At 42.5% G+C, this 22,463-nt stretch overlaps 1 protein-coding gene across 4 annotated transcripts in view; it reads right to left on the reverse strand.

The window, feature by feature from the left end:
* Nucleotides 1-22,463, reverse strand: part of STK32A (serine/threonine kinase 32A) — an 885,758-nt gene that overhangs the window by 39,989 nt on the left and 823,306 nt on the right. For all 4 annotated transcript variants that reach the window (XM_069652434.1, XM_069652435.1, XM_069652432.1 and 1 more), the window contains exons 10-11: nt 6,941-7,066; nt 635-766 (exon numbers count right to left, since the gene is read on the reverse strand). In XM_069652434.1, the coding sequence (XP_069508535.1) occupies nt 635-766; nt 6,941-7,066 (258 nt within the window). The remainder of the gene's footprint in view (nt 1-634; nt 767-6,940; nt 7,067-22,463) is intronic.

Consider the following 22,463-nt stretch of genomic DNA (forward strand, 5'->3'; position numbering starts at 1 on the left):
TATAGTACATAGAACAGAAGTGGGGGTGGAGGGGAATGCGCGGGTCTCCCGCCACTATGGTAAAAAAGCAGCTAATTCAGCAAATAAATTAGATGGAAATGCCAGTTCAGCAAAAGAAAAATGGCAAACGTACATAGAATATTTTCAGACAGGGTATTACCAGTATATGGAATTTTAATTGCATGAACATGTATATCTCCTGCACTAAGGCTTTGTACTGAGCTTTTGCAGGTAAGGTATCTTTCTGTATTAATGTTTTTATTGCATACAAGTCTATTTAATGGTTTCATTGTTTCATAATGGGAACCGCCGAAATGATAAAAGAAGGGAACTAGGAGGTGAATGGCCGACGAACAGAAAATTGAATGAACGGTAACAGTTCACAGAACCTGAACACGGTGTCAACCCTTGTGTCACTGTGCCAATGTGTAACGTGTGTTTGTGTGAAATGACTTCTAGTATTGCCCTAGCCCACTCTTGCTAAGGTTGTCACGCGCTCAATCACGCAGGATATCTTCCCATTTGATCTTCGTCCTTGCCCAGCATGTGTGATCATCCCTGATCAGTAGTGAAACTGCAGCAAATGGTGCGCGTGCGTGGTAATCGGAAGGCACCGAGCGGGCGGGGCACTTACCTGTGCATGGGAGCGGCTCTTGCTCGTGTCCTTCATTTTCTTGGCCAGGCGCTTCTTCTTCTTGTGCAGAGGTTTGGACTCCAAGATCATCTCTTCCAGCTCAAAGGTTGGGTCGCAGTTCAGACGGCCTTTCTGGGGTGAGAAGGTCAGAGCGTGAGGAAGAGGCTGTTCCATAGTCTGGCATTGCTTCACAATGGAGTCAGCAATGTGACACAGTTATGTCTCATTCTCAGACACTAAATCGCAGTTATGTTTCAACATCCTCAATACTTCTCTCATCGCGCACACATGCATGCCGGTTGTAGCTCTTTTCAATTGTACAATATGCCAATGATTTGGTCGTTTTCTTGACCCACTATTCACGTACCATGCTGTTTTTCAGGTGGGTGCTTTATTATAATGAATACTAAGTCTTTTCATATCTACATTATATAAAGGCATTTTTTGGAAGAATTGCAAGCATGCATTTTTCACTCCCAGAAAACACTTCAGACTACCTGCCCTTACACTTACTTATTGCATTCGATGCACAGATCAGGGCCAAATCCTTTACTGATAAAGAAGTGGCATTTATTTTGTTATTTGGGAGTCAGTGGCTGCTTTATGTGCGGATATGTCCCTGGAGATAACCTATTAGCACAAAGGTTCTAGACAGCAGCAGTGAACAGAAGAGACTCTGGGCCTATAGGTCCGCAGCTGTCTGGTGGTTACCAAGTTGTGCATTCTAGCTGTGAGAGGACATGAAAGGTAGGTGGAGGTCCATCTTGCCGGAACACACACACACAGAACATGATGGGCAGCACAGTTAATGTGGATCACACTATGCCTGTGGTGCAGTAGAGTACAGAAAAGATGGTGGAGGCATGGTACAAAAAAGCTGTGACCTCCATGCTGGTGGCTTACTTGCTCTCACCACACTCCTCCCCTTGCATGTTTGAGATCCTCGGTGCAACTAGTGCAATGAAAGCAAGAAATGCCCAATTTGACGTTCATTTCTAAACATCATGACACAATAACACGTTCTCATTGCATAGAGGAGTTTCTTAAACGGAGCACTGATGTACCATTTTAAAACATTTGGAGAGGATGCATTCTAATTTCAATCCAAGGAACAACGCGGACACAATGTAGGAAGTGGGTGCTAGTTATGAGGTGGGCGTTCTATGACTCTCCTACAGTATCCATTGGTTCCTTGTTGCCCTGTTTTGTGTCGAATTTATGGAACTTCATCTTTCCACACGTTTTAAAATTTACTGGAAAACGTTGCAAAGTTCTGCAGAAAAACATAATTATAACAATGTTATGCAGAGTTATGCTTTATGTACTAATGTAATAGTATATGGTGCTATTTAATTATGTATTCATTATGTTATTGCATTATATAGTCTATTTAATATTCACCTAATATAATGAATAAAAATACTACATATTACACATTGTATATAATAGGACATACATTTTTCATTTCTGTTATGCTTTAATTATTATTTAATTATTTTATTATGCTATATGATAGTTTACTATTTTATTGAACATGTATTAAGATTATATTTGTTTTATTATGCCTAATATATTTATGGTTGATGAACTATTACAGTACACATAAAAATGCATATAATATAATACATAATGTTGGCCTAAACTATTTATCATATAGCATGCATATTTATATAATCATTATATTTATCCTTTATTTATAAATTTTTTGTGTAATAAATTAAATACAAACAAAATATACGTACATACAAAAAATGCATGCTGTATGATAGTTTACTATTTTATTGAACATATATTATAAGATAATATATGTTAGTAATTTATTAAGATTATATTTGTTTTTATTATGCCTAATATATTTATGATTGATGTACTATATTTTATATTATAGTATGCATACAAATATATATAATATAATACATAGAAAATGCATATAATTCAAATCATAATGTTGCCCTAAACTATTTATCATATAGCATGCATATTTATAAAATCATTTTATTTTGTTATATTTTATTAATTACATTTACATGTGTAATAAATGAAATACCAACACTATACTTATATACAAACATGCATGCTATATGATAAATAGTTTACTATTTACTATTATATTGAACATGTATTATAATACATGTTAGTAATATATTGAGATTACATTTTTTATTATGCCTAATATTATATTTATGATTGATGTACTATATTGTATATTATAGTACACATAAACATTACATATAATAAAATACATTAAAATGCATATCATTCAAAACATAAGTATATACATATACACAAAGGTTTATTGTTTAGTATCTGTATGTCTTGCATATGTATTATACATTATTTTATTTGTGCTTTATTATGCCATGTATGGTATTGATTTCTAATGATTTATTATATAATGTATGTTTATAAATAAAACAATATGTACACCAGATAGATAGATAGATAGATAGATAGATAGATAGATAGGCATAGATGGGATGAGATATAGAAATTAAACAGCCTTTGAAAATAAGAGTTATGTTTAATCTAAGAAAAAGTAAAGTCTACAAAGAGGTGTAATAACAAAGTTAAAGTACAAACACTCATTGTATACCACTACAAATTCAACCATGAAACTGCAAATATAAACACTCACTCAATAGCTCTACAAATCCAAACAGAACACTCACTTCAACTATGGATTGATGTAACCTGCCTAATACTTGACGTGAGTGTTAAGGCTGGATTTGTTGTTGTCTGGAGAAAAATGTTTATACTTCTAGTTTAATGGTTTAATTTGTAGTGCTATACAGTGAGTGTTTATACCTTAATTTTCTTATTACCACTCTTTGTAGACTTTACTATTTGTTAGATTAGCCTTAGCTCTTATTTATAAAGTTTTTTTTAATAACTAATGTCATTGTTGTTTTGTGTGAGGTGTGTGGCACAGCCTATGCATGTATGTCATACAAGTGTATGCATTTCGAGTGTTTACTGTATGAATATCAGCATATGAGCATATGGTGTATGAGCCTTACAGTTTACATGTCATACATGTACGCAATTTACATTTCGTATAGGTCTTATATACATATGAACATTTGCATAAAAGTTAGTTATGACTTTGATGTGAGTTTTCATATGTATCAGAGTGTACATGAACATGATACACATTTCATAAAGGAACATGTGCAGTTCATGTGCAAGATGCCCATTTATTTAGCGGATGCCTTCTAACCCTTCTATATGTTGGCGACTTGGTGGCTTAAGCATTTGTAGTAAGAGTGTGTGTATCATATGAGTGTGTGATATAAGGCATATGAGTGTTTGATGTGTACATATTTGGAAAGTTTGTACTGCATATATGTAGCGTATGTGTGTTTGGTGTGCAGTCATATGAAATACACTTGTCGTATACACCTCCTATTTGTATGAAAACCCGTTGTAAAAGAAGTTTTCATATTGATGCAAGTTTTATACATTTAGGAGGCATATACACATTCTGCAGTGTGTACACACATGCGATTTACATATTCTATGCTTTTCATATGCATATGAACGAAAGATATGTTTGTGTAGATTTCATACACAAGATGCACATTGATTCTGAGTGTGTGACATAATAAGGTGTGCTGTAAGGGGATGTGGAGTACAGGGACGTCATTTCATCAAAATGTCAGGGGTAGCGGAAGTGACAGCACATGACCTTTGACCTCTGATGACATCACATGAAGTGATTTCATGTGACCCACCCATCTCGAAGTAAAATCACGAGAAGCAATGGAACACAACCTTTCACCCCGTGCCAAAACAGGAAGGGACATCACATATTGTTCCTAAGTACACTATGAGAAATATGGTTGCGCTATCACTATAATGTTATGTACATTTCCTAGAAGAATGGATCACCATATGTATCGTTAATATCTGTGTGTATACGACCATATTACCAAAATACGGTGAATGCAAGCAGACGTTCAAGGCCAAATGATAATGATGTGTTATTATATAGCACTTACGCTTAAGCGCTTATACATACAATATCACCCAACCTGTGTTGGTTCTCATTTATCGACCTCAGAATGGTGAAAGGCTGAGTTGAGGTGTTTACGAACAGGCTAAATCAGTGACTCACCACCTGAAGTGTGCCTGGACAAAAACCTTAATGAGTCTGGCAACTATTGGATAGAATTCCAGAAAGACAAATTATGTGTTATCCCAATTCTTTCTTATTTAGCGTCTCTGCTCAAAGTGATACATTTGTGGAACCCTGTTTTTTTTGAGAGGCCTGAACAAGAAAGTCAGCTAATCCAAAAATAAAGAGCTATGTGCCACTGGCCACAACCCATGAGCTTACATAAAAAAAGAAAAGTGAAACAAAACAGGGAATAGCAAGGGACACCACAGGGGTAGCAAGGGAGACCTCAATGACCCTGGCAACCCCCAAATGACGTCCCTGGTGGAGTAGGTGTGTGTCGCGTAAGAGCATGTGGTGTAAGTGTGTGTGTAATAATAGTTCAGGTCATTAGAAGGTGTGTCGTGCGTATCTTTGTTGCAAGTGTGTTTCATAAGTGTGTTATAAGTGTGTATCATTTGTGTGTGTCATATGTGTGTCACATATGTGCATCTGCCATAACAGTGTATGTGGTAAGAGTGTGCGATGTCACAACGTGTGTTCCAAGTGTGTGTCTCATAAGTGTGTGGTATATCGCATATGAGTGATTGGTGACAACAAACACAAGTGGAGGGTCCTTGTGCATTTTTAGACTTAATCAGGAAGGAAATAAAACACGTTTTTCAAATTTAGAGAATGTATAGATGTGTTCTAAAAATAACAAAAACACATCATTGCACAGGGAGTGTGTCTTGCTTGAGAATTAATAAAAGTAAAACAATATCTGAATGTGGCCCCTGCTGAGACATAATGAACTACCTAAACAGGATCATCTCAAAACACAAAGAAAACCGAAAGGGCCACCATCACCAAAAAGCCAGTGACATATAGGACACAGGATAAGCCAGTGACATATAGGACACAGGATACAAAACAAATTCCAAGACAAGTAACTAAACCTTAAGGCCCAATAGGTCGTACAATTAGGACTGCATAGACATGTCAGTCCTTTCTACGATACAGATACTTGATGTTAGACAGGGTTAAAAAGGGTAGATAGTGCAACTCAATCTGCTCCTATCCCTGGACTGTATGTAGCATGTAGCCAATGATCAACCATTACTAATCCTCTCCTCAAGTTTTGGCTTTAATTCATAGCGAGATGGTCATTTTGAGGGACTATTAAAAACAATATGAGAAAACCTTGATTGCATCACGACTGGTGTAGACAGTTCTGGTGGGTCTGAAGGAAGTTGGTTTGGTGAAACACTCTAAGAGGTATTGGGGGCAGTGTTATTGATACAGCAGTGGACCGAGGTAAAAATTCTGAAGGAGATAAGTCCTTCACTGGCAACCAGTCAGTGTCTCTCCTGGCTTGAGAGATGTGGTCTGATTTGTTTAGGCTCAGGGCAGTGTGGAGGGTGTTTATAGAACAATTTGCAGTTTTAGCAGGTTACATTTGGAAGTACCAGCGAGGAGAGAGTTGCAATAATCCAACTTGGAGCAGATGGTGGCTTGTGCGATGTTGGATGCAATTGTCGGTGGTGGGTTAAGGACAGAAGCCGTTGATGAGTTTGGCGGTATATGCTGATGAGGAGGTGATGGAACTCACATGCTTGGAGAGGGAGAGAGCGGAGTCCATGTGGACGCCCAGGGTTTTAACTACCAACAGGAATGTGTTATTGTCAATGGTGAAATGGGAGTATTCAGGTTCTAGGTCTGCTAGGTGGACTGCCGGTAAATCAATCCTAACTGAGAATGCTTGGGTGAATAGAGACCGCAAAGGAGTCTTTCCGTGGAAAGTGTCCTCACATATTAGAACATCAAACTTCCATCTTGGAAGCCTCGAAACCTTCGTCCATTATAACAGTATTCAATTTATTCTCAACCACTGACACACTTTTTTTTACCTGTACATCTATATAATTGCTCAAAGAAATTAAGTATTTCAGAAAGGAATAGATCAAAGGATCGCAGGATAGATACATTCAGTGTGATTAAATAAAATGAATGTGGGCAATGATTCTCTCCTCTAAACCAGCCCCTCAAATCAATTTAATAAAGTTTGGGCGACTTTTTAAATAGGGAATCCAATTTTTCAGAAACTGGTGCATCTGCTATTTTATGAAGCTTGGCATCTACCAAAAAACGTGTTTCAAGAAATGTTAATGTAATGGATGTTTGCTATTTCCTCTGCTGAACATTTGACTTACTGTTGGGGTGAAAGCCGGCACTATCCTCTTCTGTAAAACGGCGTCCCAGTTAACATCAGCTAAGTAGGGAAATACCTGGATGTCCGTCAGCTTGGAGAACCGCTCTCCTGGATTGGGGTCCAGCAGCTGGCAAAGGGGGATGCAGAAGAACATGTTACCATGCGAAAGCTTGCAACTGGAAATCTCTCAAAGCATTACAACATTGCACAAAGGGCCTGATCACGAGTTGGGTGTTTGCCCTTAAATGCGGTGGTAACAGTGTTATCGCCGCATTTAAGGGCTGGCCCTATCACGAGTCTGGCATGTTTACCCCCATCTCATAGATGGGGGTAAACACACCAAGAAAATGCCATTTTCGGTGCAATTACCGCCAGCGGTATTACCACACAGTAATTGGGTCCCATGGGGAATGGGGACTTACAGTTAGCGCCCAAACCGTGATCCGGCGGTAATACCAGCAGATGGGTGGGCGCTAATGCCTACAAAGTTGGGCGGTATCCCAGCTGGGATACCGCCCAACTCGTGATCAGGCCCAAGGTGTCTTAAATCAGCCCCACACATGTTTTCACCATCATACAAACCATATAGAGGCTTTGCTGTAAATGCAGTTTTATAGAAAAGACATGATACCATTGTCTATTATTATCAATATTATCATAGCTTTTATATAATTGCATTTACTGCAAAGTCTTCATTTCGAATTGTGCTTCACTCCGAATTGTTCCTGTTCATAAGCACTACAATAATCGGTATTAACATTACTCGATTTACTGACTCACAGCTTATCAGCCTGCAGGCATATGACTGCAGGTGGCACACAGAATTATGAGGCATGTGTTGAACTTGTAGGACTATCATTCTGGCCCGCACCAATCGCTTTGCTTATCTCACTGTTTTCTGCATTTGGAAAATTAGATAAAAACTTTCAGATTTGGGCAGAGAGTGTGTGGCTCTGTTGTGTGTGTTGCATTCCAGGGAGGGGGTCTGACTTTGGATTTTTCATTGTTGCATAAGGCCCTGCCCTGGCCTGCTGTGGCCTCTGGAGAGAGTCACACAAACACAAGAAACAGAGAAAACATGTTCATGACCCAGTTCTGACAAATGTCCATACCGACCTTGCACGCCTATGGTCGCTATTGAAAAGTAAGAACACATAGGAAAACACAGGGAACACATACAAATAAATGGAGGGAAAAGGGAACAGGGCGCTGACAGGGAAGGGGGGCCAGGGAAACAAGGTGGGAGTTCAAACCCCTCAGTAGGAATAAACAAAAACAAATAATCCAACAATCATCACTTTTGTTTATATTCGGGGAGTCGTGGAACTGACCAGGTCTCAACAATGACATGCAACTGGAGCAGTCAATCATTCCTGCATCAGTGGCACACTCTGGGCAGTAAGAGTGCGGCATTGGCTGAAGCCTGTCACGGTCTTGCAATGCCACAGACCACACACATTGCCAATATAAACAGCTCAACACCTTTACTGTTACCAAGGGAGAGGGTGGGAGAATGCCTGTGGGGAAAGCAGGGAGCAAAACAGGACAGAATGGACCTCTCAGCCTAACTATTCAAACAGTGAGTAGGAAGGGATGAAAACAAAGACTCGTGTGGGAAATAACATTCCTAGTCATGACCTTTCATGGGTATAATCTCTAATCCTTGTCCTCAGGATCCCCTCGGCATCCAAGGAGTTACCCCAGGAAATGTGGGCGTGGCAAACATTTAAAGGCCCTAGTGTACAGGCTAAAACATACGAAGGAAAAGCTAAAAAGGTACAGAAAAACACGGTGGGTATGTGCAAAACGAAAAGCGTGAATGGGAACCTAATTTAATGAGACCTGCGTTCAGAGTCAAAGTCCTGATCACTTGTCTACATACATCAAGTTCAGGACTTCAATGCCCTATGTTCACAAAACGAGTCACTCACATTTAAGGGGTACATAACGCACCCCAACACTTTTTTCTCCTTACTCTATGGTGCAGATGTTGCATCCCTGTGCTGTGGTCCTCCCTTCTGGTCTTGAATCACTGAGCCCATAACAGGGTTACATTCTGCTTTTCAAGGGGGCCCTCAACAGGCTTACATTATCTTTAGCAAGCTCTGAGATTCTTCTCCAGCATCTGTGTAACCCCCAGGCCCCACAGGCTGGCACCACTACACCCCCATAAATGATCTCTGGCACAGGCTAACATATGGGTTGCGACTCCCGGCAGATGTATTGGTTTCTTTCTGGGGCTCTGAATGAGCCTTTTGCTCTCTCTGGGCCCCATTACGAGTATGGAGGCAGCCATGCCCTTAATAAGGGCATGGCTGCCTCCATACCGGGCTCCATTACTGGGTTCCTCCAATGAGGACTTACCGGGCTATTCCAACCATGGAGGACCTGGTAGGTCCTCATTGGAAAAACCCTTCCCCATTCCCATTTGAGGCCCCATAAGGCTCAATGGGGATGGAGCTAATAACGGGCTGCAAATAGCGGGCCCGTTATTAGCTCCTTGGTCCCCTCGTGGGACCCGGAAAGAACATCTGGTTTTACCAGACGTCTGTTCCAGTACCCGCAAGGAAACCTCGTAATAGGCGCTCCCGTAATGAAGGGTGCCGGTCCCGTACCGGCACCCTTCATTACGAGAGTGCATGGGTTATAATGAGGCCCTCTCTCTTTATTTATTTCTTTCTCATATTACAGTTGTCTCCTTCGCCTTACAGGACCATGGGAAGTTCGTTATGGGAATGCTCATGTTTGGATGTATCCCACATCGTGTTCCAGAGAACCTGAAGTAGGCTTTCCACTTAGTTTCTGGACTTTTGAAAATGATCTAATATTTCCGAATTGGAAATTTTGTCCAGTGAATAAAAGTACATCGGTTAACTGGCACACACAGCGTGGTGGCATTCATTTTTACTCAGTACAATAAGTGTGCAGTGGGATAACTCTTTTGCCCGCACGCGCTGCGAAAGACAGCAAAGACTACACAAAAGTCATATTTCAACACAATAATCTTGTCGCACTAAGATCCCTTTAAACCATCCCACAACCGTTTATTCCATTTCCACTGAAGGCAATGGTTTGGGATTGTGCAGAATGTTGTTGTTTTGGCAGATGGGCACTCATGTAAGCTGTATGGGTCTGCGGAAGCTTGGACGGACTCTGAGACAGCCTTCGTTTACTGGTTCAGATGCCACACCAGGCTTGCCTCCTCGTTCTTAAACTCTGGGGTTCCTCCCCAGGCTCAGTGCATCTCACTGTGGCAGATTGGCACGACTTCACCCTCCTCAATGGCCTCTGTCTCTAAACAGGGTCTGGGCTATAGCCCACAGCAGATTCTTTGGTTACTTTCTGGCAGGTCTCCTTGGACTATCGCCCTTGCAAGACCTTGACCTCTCCATGGTGAAGGCTCCTTATCAAGGTCTGACTCTGTCCCTCAGGTGGTTCTCTCCCAGCGCTGGGCACTTTGCCAAGGAACTCACCCTGTAATGGAAAGATTGACTTTCTCACCCTATGATGGGGATGTCACCATAGCCTTTGCAGTTACACAAGGCCCTTAGCCCTTATGGCACCTCTCAGCTCGCCTGTACCTTCACTGGGCTTTGTTCACACTGCTCCGTTAGGGATATCTGCACTCATAGTTCCTCCCAACAAGACTGGGCAATCAGAGCTTCTTTTACATTGCATAGACCACGTGTCTCCTCTGTAATTGACTGGGATTGCCAGGAGGTTCACTCCCACCATTTGATTGGAAGTGAGTATGTATAACTCAGAGCTCTGGGAAGGGCTTCAAAAGGTCTGGGTTGCCATCTATGAACATAGCAATGCTTTTGGCACATTTGTTTGGGGAGGAACTGATATTTCACCTTTCTCATGTTTTTTTCTGTAGTACGAGGCAACACAGTTTATGCCTGGGAAATATAGAACAACTGGGGCCTGCATATTTTCATTTTCGTCGGGAATTATACATTGGAGTTTCATATGTAGTGTTAATAGTAAATAATCTTTTGCATGAGCAGGTTTTGGTGCTGAATGGGGAAAAGGAGGTTGTCCACTGCACTGTTCTGGCTCACTAAGGAGACAAAACCATGTGTGCATGAAGGAGGAGGGTTGAGGTGCATTATCTGTCTGGGGGTTGGTCTACCATGACCTTGTTTTCTGAGGAGCTGGTATGTTACTCAAGGGTAACTCATAAATCTGTGCCAACTCCTTGCAGGATAGTGCAGTTCTGAGGATCGTGCTTCTCGTTCCGCCTGATGGGGCCGTGGGAAGTCCAGCAGGTGAAGGTCCTGAATTCAGACTCCCTGCCTGGGAGTATCTTGTCCTTTGCTCCCCAGAACCAGAAGTGAGGATACCATTGAAAGAAGTCGAGCTGGCCTTTGTCGGATATTGGAGTTATCATGGAATGACTCTCCTATTACCTGTCTGGGACTTGGGAAGTGTAGCACTCTGGGGGAACACACATCTTCCATCTCCAGTTGTCACCTTGCATAGTGGGTGGCATCCACTGGCTTCCAGGGTCTCCTTCTCTCTCAAATGGGTCCCTGAAAGTGACTTTGTCAATGGCTCCAATGGTGACCTGCATCAAGTGTGCCTTTATTTTCACCTCTCATCCATGATTGCGTTTCTCCCTTATCCTCACAGCCTAATTCTCCCCTTCTAGATTGTGTTCCTCTGGCACTTTTGGTTTCTCTTCCTCATCTCTGAACATTCATTCTAGTATACATTCCTAATCAAAATCCCCTCCCCCTGATTCCATACAAGCATCCCTTCAGATCTCCAGATCCTCTGTTGCCCTCTGAAGCTTTAGTTTTGTCTCATTACTTCTAATAGAAAGTTTTGTTTGTCTTTAAAATCATTCCGCATTGGTCCATTGTCTTGTATCTAGAGTTTCATCAATTTGATTGCTTACATTTCACATCCTGGTACAAATTTTCCATCAACAACTATCTCCTTTTCAAAAGACCAATAAATGATTTTCACCTGCACATTTGGGATTCTGCCCCATTCTCTTAACAACAACTATTGTGCCTTTGTTATCATTATTTTGTGTTGAAATGTGTTGATCATGTTAATTTATCTTGTGTTCTCTCAGTTTGCTGATTTCATGCACAGTTTTGCATTGGTACCAATATTAACTAAATTGTCATATGCTCATTTTGCCTTGCAAAGCATCTTTATCTCCTCACTCATCATTTTTTTTTACAGGGTCCATTTTATATTGGAAGGATCATCTCTCAGCCACATTCCTATTTCTTCATACACAAACCCACTCTGAGATAACTCCATCTGGGAATTACACTATGAATTACTTAATTTTCTTTCATTTTCCTTAATTCTACCCCCACTCTCTGTTTAGAGAAATGTCTTGCCTGCATAGAGTTTGAACTAGAGGACCAGAGGACTCTAGCAGGGAGGTTTTTAGGGTGAGAAAGTTGGATGTAGCATTGTCTCAAGGTCCAGAAAGGCTTGTGGTTGATGCAGAGGGTCTCAATTCTGATCCTTGCAGCCACCTGGAGCCAGTGGAGAGATTTTAGGGCTGGAGAGAGGCAGTCCCTGGGCTTGAGGCCAAGGATGTGTCTTGAAGTCCTATTCTGGATTAGATGAAGAGGGCGGAGGGAAGAGAGAGCCAGGTTGAGGACGAGGCTGTTGCATTAGCCCAACCTGCAGAGAACCAGAGCTCTAGAGACATTGGGTCTCATTACAAGTATGGCGGCACAGTAACAACGATGCCAGTAAGCTATCGGCACCATTGCAACCGTACCGCCATACTATGAGCTGTGCTCGCGGTTGCCTGTCAGCCCGCCAGGTCTGACCTGGCGGGCAGAGTGGCACCCCCGAGCACAGCAAGTTGGATGCACCCGACGTCCCCATTCCCATTGAGCCCTATGGAGGAATTACCAGGTCCGGCAGAGTCAGAATACCCCGGTAATTCCTCATTGCTGGGTGCCAGATTTTTTCAGAAGTTTGGCTGCAGCCTGCCGGTTTTACCGGCAAGGCTACCGCCAAACTCCTAATGAGATCCATTGACTTTCTGGGGGAAGATGTGGAAGGGGATAATGCCCCTGAAGAGGTGAAGTTGAAAGTGAGCCTTCTTGCCAAGGTCAGCAATGTGAGGAGAGAAGGCGAGAGAGCAGTCAAAGATGAAACTCAGGTTATTAACCTCACAAGAGGGCGAGGGAGGGAACTGAAGGAGGGGAGCCAGAGAGTAGGGGGAATGAAGGGGGGGTTAAAATGAGAAGGATCTCTGTCTTACTGGCGTTAAGACAGAGATCGTTAGTAACGCACCATGCCTGAATAGCAGTCCGGCAATCAGGAATGAGAGAGGACGGAGATGAGGTAGAGAAGGGGAGCTTAAATGAGTGCTGAGTATCATCCACACATGCTGGTAGTGAGGAGAGAATGTGGAGATCATTTGGGCAAGGTAGATGTTAAAAAGCCACAGCAATAGGATAGAGCCCTGAAGCACGCTGCAATTAGTGGGAGGTAGAGGAGAGAAAAGGGCCCATTTGGACCTGCCAGTGCCAATTAGAGAGGAAAGAGGTCAGTCAGGCCAGTGCCCTATTTGTGTTGCCCAGAGTATCATAGAGTCGATTTAAGGGGGTGACATGATTGACAGTGTCAAAGGCAGAGGACAGATCAATGAGGATGAGAACAGAAGGGGAGTTGAAGTTGTGGTTTGAGAGCAAGTCTTTGTGTGAGTTCGAGAGAGCAGTTTATGTGCCTGTGGCTGCTCTGAAGTCAGACTGGTGGTCGTGGAGACAGCCAACAGATTCAGTGTGGTGGGTAAGTTGGGAGATGACCAGCTTTTCCAAATGTTTGCCCAAGAAGAGATAGGGTGGTAGTAAGCCGGGAAGGAAGGGTCCACATATGTTTTGTTTAGGAGAGAATGAGTATGGTGAACATTTTAAACAGAAAGCATGGTGCAAGACAAATGGGTACTGCATAACAGCTTGCTGGCACAAGTGGGCATAGGATCTGCCACCCACACAAATACCACGGTCTTGCAGGGGAAAGACTGAATCTGGATTTCTCCCTGGTGGGCCTCTTCTCCTGGCTGAGAGGAGATCCCATTCCCTCTTGACAATGTCAATGTACTGGCCTTGACAGACTTGTTATTTTGAGTTTGTAATACAAAATATTGCAGTGCATGTTACTTCAGAGTGTGAGGAAATGGAATGATGGGAAGTAAACAGGGTACAATGATGAATCATGGGTATTTGTCCCTTCTTCCCCATGGGGAGCCACCCCCTTTGAGGCTAGGGAGGGGAGCGTTCTCTGCAAGTGCCTCCCTAGGGGAAGGGGCAAGTTGGACCTCAATGGGAGTGACGTCCCTTACAGGACAAGGAATCCCATTCCATTCCATTGAGGATTTCCCTAAATGCAATACCATATCTGCTTATATGGGACTACCTGTTATGAAGAATAATCTGTCGTCCTTATGTTTGGCTTCAGGCAATGTTGTAACAAAACAGCCATACCAAGGAAAATGGGATGTCTCTTTAAAATGAGATGTGACTATAACTGGGATGAGCAGTTCTTGTGAAGAAAGTGTGGTACACAGCGGAAGCCCCTTTATGTGACTACATCTTTGAGAGGATGAGCAAAGCGAAGTCACAGAGCCCATAGCTTTTGGAAGGGCGTAGAACGCCAGAGTGAGATGCTGGAGAGCCGACAAATCCTGCAACGGGAGAACCGTTGATTGAATGGGGATTGAAGACCTGTGCAAGGTGGTAGTGCTACCAACTTGCATGGGACTTCAAGCCCTGTACGGTTAATGGCTGCTACGTGGTGGGCGAGATACCCAACAAATGATGCTGAGACCAACAGAGAAGGAGGTACTGCAACTACCGGCAAATTGACTGAGAGAATCCCAAGATAGAGAAAGATCTTCGAAATGTATTAGCACATAAGATGCTTTCAATCTGCTAGACACCCTGACGGCACAATTATATTTACTAGATATGGTTTCTAATGATTTCCCATGTAGAATTGGTCAACCATATGAAAGAATTTTGCTTTGTGGGCAAGAATAGGAAGAAACAATTAACTGAAGGATGGGCCATCCTCTATATGAAGTGAGGACAATATTGATTTTGAGTATAGGAAACATCAATAAGCAGCAGTACAAAAGACTGACATTTTATATTTTAATCACTAAGGACTGGTGAGTTTCCAGATCTTTAAGGAAGTCCCAGCATCTTGCTGAATATAGTACACACAGCTTGGACTGTTTTTCACGTGACTATCACCAGGTGAATATTAAAGAAAAACCATGATAGATCTTGACTTCTTGATGTAAACAGAGTATCGTTTAATATGGATTATTTCACTTAAATAAGTATATAGTCTCAATTTTTTCAAAGTTGTGAAAAGTGGTGTGCACTTTGATATTAAGAAATTATAGCCCCTGAAGAAGGAAAGGAATTTCCCGAAACACATAGGGCATGTGATTTATGTATCGTGGATTCTTTGAATTAAAATTTCATTTGAAGTTTCTTGTTCTGTTAAATATTTACTGAAAATATAATTTTATCCAAAAAAATAAATTAGTTATATGTCACTAATATAAACATTTAAGACTCTTGATATATGGCAAGTGTTTACTAAAAAGGATTATGACTAATTTTGGTTATTCAAACTATTTTACATGTTGATTGAATTACATTAACACATTTTGTGTGCAGGGGACAGGAGTGTTCCACCAGTGGGTGGACAGCTGTTTCTTTAACTACCTGCAACCCACTTCTGTAGATGGCATCCTACGCCACACAGCCAAGAATGCTACGCTGAAAAGCCAGTCACAGAGAACGAGAAGCAGAATACCCAAGTGCGTGCCAAGCCCTGTAAGGTTCCTGAACATCAGAAAACGTATCTGGGAGAACGGGAGAGGCGGGATGTCGCCGGGGCAATGCATTGGGAGAAAAAACTCTCAAAGTAACAAACATGAAAGTTGAATAACAAGTGAGCAGGATTGGAGATATCTAGAATCATTAAAGAGAGTGATGAGCAATGCTATTTGGCAAATGGATAGACAGTTGAAGCAAATACCATGGGAGGAATGGAGAGTCCACCAGGTACTGAGGCTTGAAGAGAGGAAAGAGCCCACCGCAAAGAAGTATAACCAATATTCTGAAATCAGACTTTTAAGGGATCAGAATAATAAAATAGAAAATCGAATACTAAGAACCCAGGAGAGGGGGACTGATAATTTGGATAAGGTCATGCAAAACCTAGGGGTTGTGAACCCTAAGGAATATAAGCGACATACAAGTAAAGGCCAGAGTGTGAGAAACTATTTCAAGGAGAATTGTTGTAAAGCAAGCATTAAAAAGAATACAAGGGCCACAAGTATATGGGAAGAGCAACATGAGCTCATGAAGGGAACATCAAGAGACTATCAGGGAAGATAACTTAAAAAGTCCTATATTCTAAACAGAGACATTTATGAAGCAATACCACAGGAGATAAGACACAGCTTTAACAAGAAAGCTGTTGGGAAGAAAACAAGAGAAACAACTAGGAGAAGGGAGACCTTCTCTTGCCCTTTTTTGAGTTAATCCTTTTAGTGGTAGGGTCAGGCAGAGTTAGGTTTGGGACTGAGGACAGAATATACATTTTGACTTCCTGATATCCGAAGAGCACCTTTATTTAATTTAGTTAGGCAGGGCAATCCCTTTAGTAATAGGGAAAGATAGGCCTGTGTTACGTATTTTCATTAAAGAAAGGTAACATGTAAAAAATGTTGATATTTGTTAAAAACACACCGCCCATATTGTGAAGAGCTAAAGTGCTTCATTATTTAGCTGTACACATATACACATACAAACTCAAAAACAGATACCCGAAGACGCACAACATATATTTTAACCATGTGAATGTGTCCCCGAATTGATCAGTGAATGGCTCATTCACTGAACAATTGTGTTAAGAAAATATTTTTAAAAAGTAACTGCCATAAAATGAAAGTATGGTTTGAAAAAGTCAATAGTGAATTATTTTCTTGAACGAAAGACTGTTTGGGATGATGAGACATTAAATGTTACTTGTGAAGTGATGTTTCCCGAAAATTGCATATGAATCTTTATTCTAGGCCAATTTCTGTGTTATGTACATTTCTTCCCCAGGTCCTAACAGTAGATGTATCCCTCCCATTAATCTCATTGAATGAGTCAGCACCTTGCTGACTGATCACTGAAACAATGAACCAGGCCCTGATGTAGTTTACTGTTATATTCAAATAAAGTAAAAGCAAAAAGTAAGACTAAGGGCCTCATTATACGGAATGCAGTAAGGGTTTACTGGTACCGGTAAGGCCACCGGTACCGGTAAACCCTTACCGCCTTACTACGAGGTCCCTTTGCAGGACCCGACCTCAACGGCTGGTTTTACCAGCCGTTAAGGAACGGGCCCGCAAAGGGACCTTGGTGCTAATTACGGTACCGTAATTAGCTCCTTCCCCATTCCCATTGAGCCCTATGGGGGCAAAAATGGGGAAGTGCCTTGGTGAATAGGGAATTACCGCCACACTCACCATGGAGTAGGGCGGTAATTCCGCCATCCACCAAGGTGGACACGGTAAAATACCGGCGGCAACCATGGCGCTAATAGCGCCATGGTTACCGCATACCATGTAATGAGGCCCTAAATAATACTTTCTTAGAGTAAAATAATTTCAACTACAAAATGAAGTGGCATTTTTCAAATAAATTCAGATTTGTAGAAATGTTAACTTTGGATGAAGAACACAAGGCCCAGAGGGCTGTCTCTGCTATCCTGAAACAGAATGGCTGAAGGCAGCCAATGATGGGACTATTGCATAATTTCCTAAGCCAACCCTATCCCAGAATTTGGTCGCAGCATAGAGTTTTATTGGAGCTGAGCCGAGCCATGAAATACTCACACCATTATAAGCGTTTACAATATTGGCTCAAAAAGCCAGGCCATTTCAAGCTCCGGATCCAAATGGCTCGGATCTTTTGAGCCGAGAAGAGCCACCCGTTGAATCGATGTGCTCGAATCTGATGGAAGACGGCTCGCCCATCCCTAATTTTGACATAACACCTACTGCACCTTCACTTCTATTTTTCTTCCATATATGTCATGTATTGATGTTTCTATCTATGGCCATACTCAGTTTCACTGAACACTCCCTTCTGTTGTCTGTACTGTTTATAGTGTAATTTCATTCCCCCATCTGTCTTGAGTGTCAATCTATCTCTTAACATATTTAGCATATGTATGGTTTGTTTTTAGATATCTCTTGGAGCTCTTCTCAAGGACAGAAACATCTCGGTATATCAACATACTAATGGCACATAGTTATACTGAAAGTACAGCCACAATGAAGATATCTCACAGCTGAAGTGATGTCTTGTGCCATTCAATCTTCGATGATGAGCACATATTTAAAACTCACCTGCACTAAAACTCGGTTTGTGATCCTGGAAAACACTGCTAGACCTACACTGATCCAATCATGGCCATCTGGCATACATCTCAAATGATTCATGCCCAAACTAGCTATGTGTCTCAAATCATGTGATTTAATTATCAACAGCATCCTCTTGTTCAAGCTGCATATCATAAAAAAGACCCACATGGCCAGGTATCAATTAGCACTCCTCCTGTTTGCCTCAGCCGCTGATTTCAGGACCACCACCAAATACATTGTACTTTGAGACCTCACTGGGTAGCCGGGGAGGGGGCTCCCCTCTATGACATTCCTGCCTCAGTCCACTAGCTCCTAAAAGCAGTACCACATGCCACAGCAAGAATAATCACAGGCAGCAGAAGATCTGACCCCCACAACCCCAATTGTCGGGCAGCTGCAATGCCTGTCCATACAAGTCCGAATCATCTTCAAAACAGCCTGTGTACCATTGAAGGTGCTGTCCTGTCAACCAGCAAACCTAGATGAAGCATTTCAGGATGTCAGCAACATTCAAAAAGCTGGAGCATTCCAAGGCTGGAAACCAAACATTGCTTCAAAAAGAAGACGAGGAAGATGACCTTCCGTTATGCATGTCACTGCAAAATGAATACCCACCAGACATCTGCATGGCTCCAGTGTTCCTACTATTCACGCATGAACCCAAGACCATAGTGTTCAATAAACTCTGAGTCGTGCATTTTAATTGATAGGGTGTCCAGTTAGTTGTATCTTCGCTTCCCACCCATTGGATCCAACTCACACTTGCCCGACTACCATAGGAACTCCTTCTACCTCTGCCTAGGGTTTGTGCTTTATAAATCCCTTAAACACATACAAATTCATTCAATGTCTCGCCTCCCCCACACCTCTTGCCCTTTGTCTGTTCTGCAATGCCAAAATACTCTCCCACAAAATCACTCTTTCTCGTTGTTTGACTCCAAATTTGTGAATGTTCTGCCCCCTCATTTAATATCTATTTTTCCAATTACATCTGTTTAAGACTATCTGAAATCTTAGAAATCAAAAATTGGACACCCCTCTGCTCCCTTTCGCGTGCCGCTAGTCATGCGATAGGGGGTGAGGAGGAGCGCCACATTTTTCAATAGACATGGCAGGCACCCTATTGTTATTAAATGCGTTCCACTCCCAAGAGCGGAGCACATTTAATTTCAATTGTGCACCTGCCTTGCCTTCTCCCACCACGCCAGCTCGCTCGGGGGAGACCTTGAAAGGCTTCCACCGAGCTGGCGTGGGGGGGGCTGTAATGGCAGGGCACCCTGGGCGGCTGCCCGGCCATCCATGCCCTAAGGCCGGCTCTGCACATAAGTATGTGTGAGTGAAAGGCCTGCGAGAAAGACTTTCTGAAATGGCATTAGGGTGACACCTCTTTTTCATGATTGATTCACCAAACAACCCCCTTCAGATCTCTCTGAGCCCAGTGCACGTGCTGACTCAACACGATGCAGATGGGAATTGAGTGGCAACAAGGAAGACCAGACAAAAACAAGGAATGAACTGCTCATTAGCCAAACAAAACTTTCTGGAAACTTTAAGAAGATGGATCATTGGCTGACAGTCCACTTTAAATTCTGAACCAATTGCCTCTTCTGAAATGCACCCAGCGGTTATCACTATTAGGTCGTGATCTGCATATGCTCTCGGATGTCAGAGGAGGCGTGCCTTGAGCCTGGGGAGGATTGGTGACAGACAGATTTTAGAATTTGACAGCGCAATTGGTCCCTGTACATCGATCTGACTGTCCAAACACACCTACGGTTGCATGCACGATCATTCAAATGAGGTTCCGTGCCGTCAAAGTATGTTTCGTGACGCGGAGAATTCTGCGCACTTGAGCATAAGCGGCCGCTATTTGAAAAATTATCTCATCATCAGAAAATCCGCCTGACAGTAATTGCTGCATTCGGAAATGTGGTTTCCCTGTGACTTGGAGTCCTTCTGAATGGGCTTCATCGTATGTAAATGCACTTGCACACATGCAACTGACTGTGGAGGCTCGCATTATGCCAGTCTATGATGCTTTGGCCTCTGGACTCCTTCAGTAATCCAACAAAGTACACTATGGGCCTCATTACACGGAAGGCGGTAAGGGTTAACGGTCACCGGTAAGGGTACTGGTGACCGTTAATCCTTACCGCCTTACTACGAGGTCCCTTTGCGGGACCCGACCTTAACGGCTGGTGTAGACCAGCCGTTAAAGTTGGGACCCGCAAAGGGACCTTGGTGCTAATTACGATACCGCAATTTGCGGTACCGTAATTAGCTCCATGCCTATTCCCATTATGCCCTATGGGGCAAAAATGGGAATGGGGAAGGGCCATGGAGAAAGGGGGAATTACCGCCCCGCCAACCTTGGAATGGGGTGGTAATTCCCCTTTCCTCCATGGTGGTACCGGTATGGTCCTGGCGGCAACCATGGTGCTAATAGCACCATGGTTTACTGCCTACCGTGTAATGAGGCCCTATAGCTGGAAAGTGCAAACTTCCTGTGTGCTCATATATTGCCCCGCCCTATAGTTCAGCGTTACAGGACATGTGTTCTTAATATGTGGTTATGATAGAAACAGAAACAAAAGACTGGCATGCATCTGTCCATCGCATTCTGAGGATCAAGGGAGAAGGCACGTGAAGCTTTTGACATCTGCTGTGATGAGTGTGGTAAGCCCAACATTCATGCTGGTTTAGAATAATGCGACAGATGTGTGCCGACAGTGACAGAATGATAGTCACACACCTCACTGATAATGCATAACTAGGCAGAAATGCATGCCAGCTGCTGCTGGTGCAACCAGGCTGCCAGCCAAATAGATATTTCTCCTTTGGCGGGTCATGATAAGTTAAGATGTGATTGTTGACTTTCCTGAGTTGGCACTAACCAATAGAACAGGTGATTACTCCCAGTAAATTCGCTTTAGAGCATTTACTTCAAACTCCTGGAATATCTATTCTACCGACTACAAAGAGTCAAAACGCGGAAGCCAGATTGCTCCTAAAGCTGAAAGGATAGGAACACGTTTCCCCAGCGCTACACACGGTCCACTTAGTCCTGATAAATCTCTTTGCCACGACTCAACGACTCAACGTGGATTTCACAAATTATTTCACACACTGTCTATCATCGACAACACTTTGATCCAGAAATGGTGCAGTAGCAATGGTGCCATGCGTCAACAGTGAGCAAAAAGGGGGATCTTCTGTCTCCCTTCTAGAAACCAAACACTGAAACTCGATGCCAAAACAGTAGGAAACAGCTAAAATCCTAGCCATTCAACTAACACTCAGATGAGACTAGCACCAGCGTCGATTCAAGTGGCACACGTATAAGACCAGCACTGAAGCCTGAAACAGATACACCCTAAGTGCGGCATTATCAAGCCAAAGGATGGAAACCCTCAAATTAGATGAGCATTTCATGAATGCAAGCATCCCACACTGACTGAGACTAATGTCTCAGTGAGCTAACTAATGAGCCTTACCCACTCCTCTGAGAGCAGACCAACCCTTCTATATATATTCAGGCGCAACATTATAAACTACCTCATCACCAACGACACCCATGGCTAGCCCTAGTCCTGCATATATCAGAACATACTAGAATCTAGACTACCCCGCTGTCTGTTCTGATCCATGGGCTGACTATGAAGTCTCTTATCTCATTTTGTATATATGTATATTCATTCTTGCATACGTGTTTATTGTATTTCCTACCTTACTCTTTGCAATAATACTGTCATTCCATTCTATGTAAATGCTGTAACTAAGTTGAAAGTATTCCTGCAACTCACCATGTAAAGGTGCCAAGATACCTCCGGATCGGGTGCATCATTCAAATAAATAAACAAACAAACAATGTAAAAATGAACACATTATATCAGACTCCACGAAACCAAACGAGACTTGATCACATTCTACCACAAGCTTCCATGAAGCCACCCTCCTGATCTCTGGAGGGCACCAGTCATTTCAATTACAAATGGCGCTCAGTGCCTCGCACATTCTGCATGTACCCCACTCCCCCCCAACCCGCCCCCCTTCTCTACCTCTTCTCCAGGACCTTTTAAAATCTCCTTCCACCTTAAAC

The sequence above is a fragment of the Ambystoma mexicanum genome, chromosome 3p (assembly GCF_040938575.1).
Source record: "Ambystoma mexicanum isolate Mex_15411 chromosome 3p, UKY_AmexF1_1, whole genome shotgun sequence".
NCBI lineage: Eukaryota > Metazoa > Chordata > Amphibia > Caudata > Ambystomatidae > Ambystoma > Ambystoma mexicanum.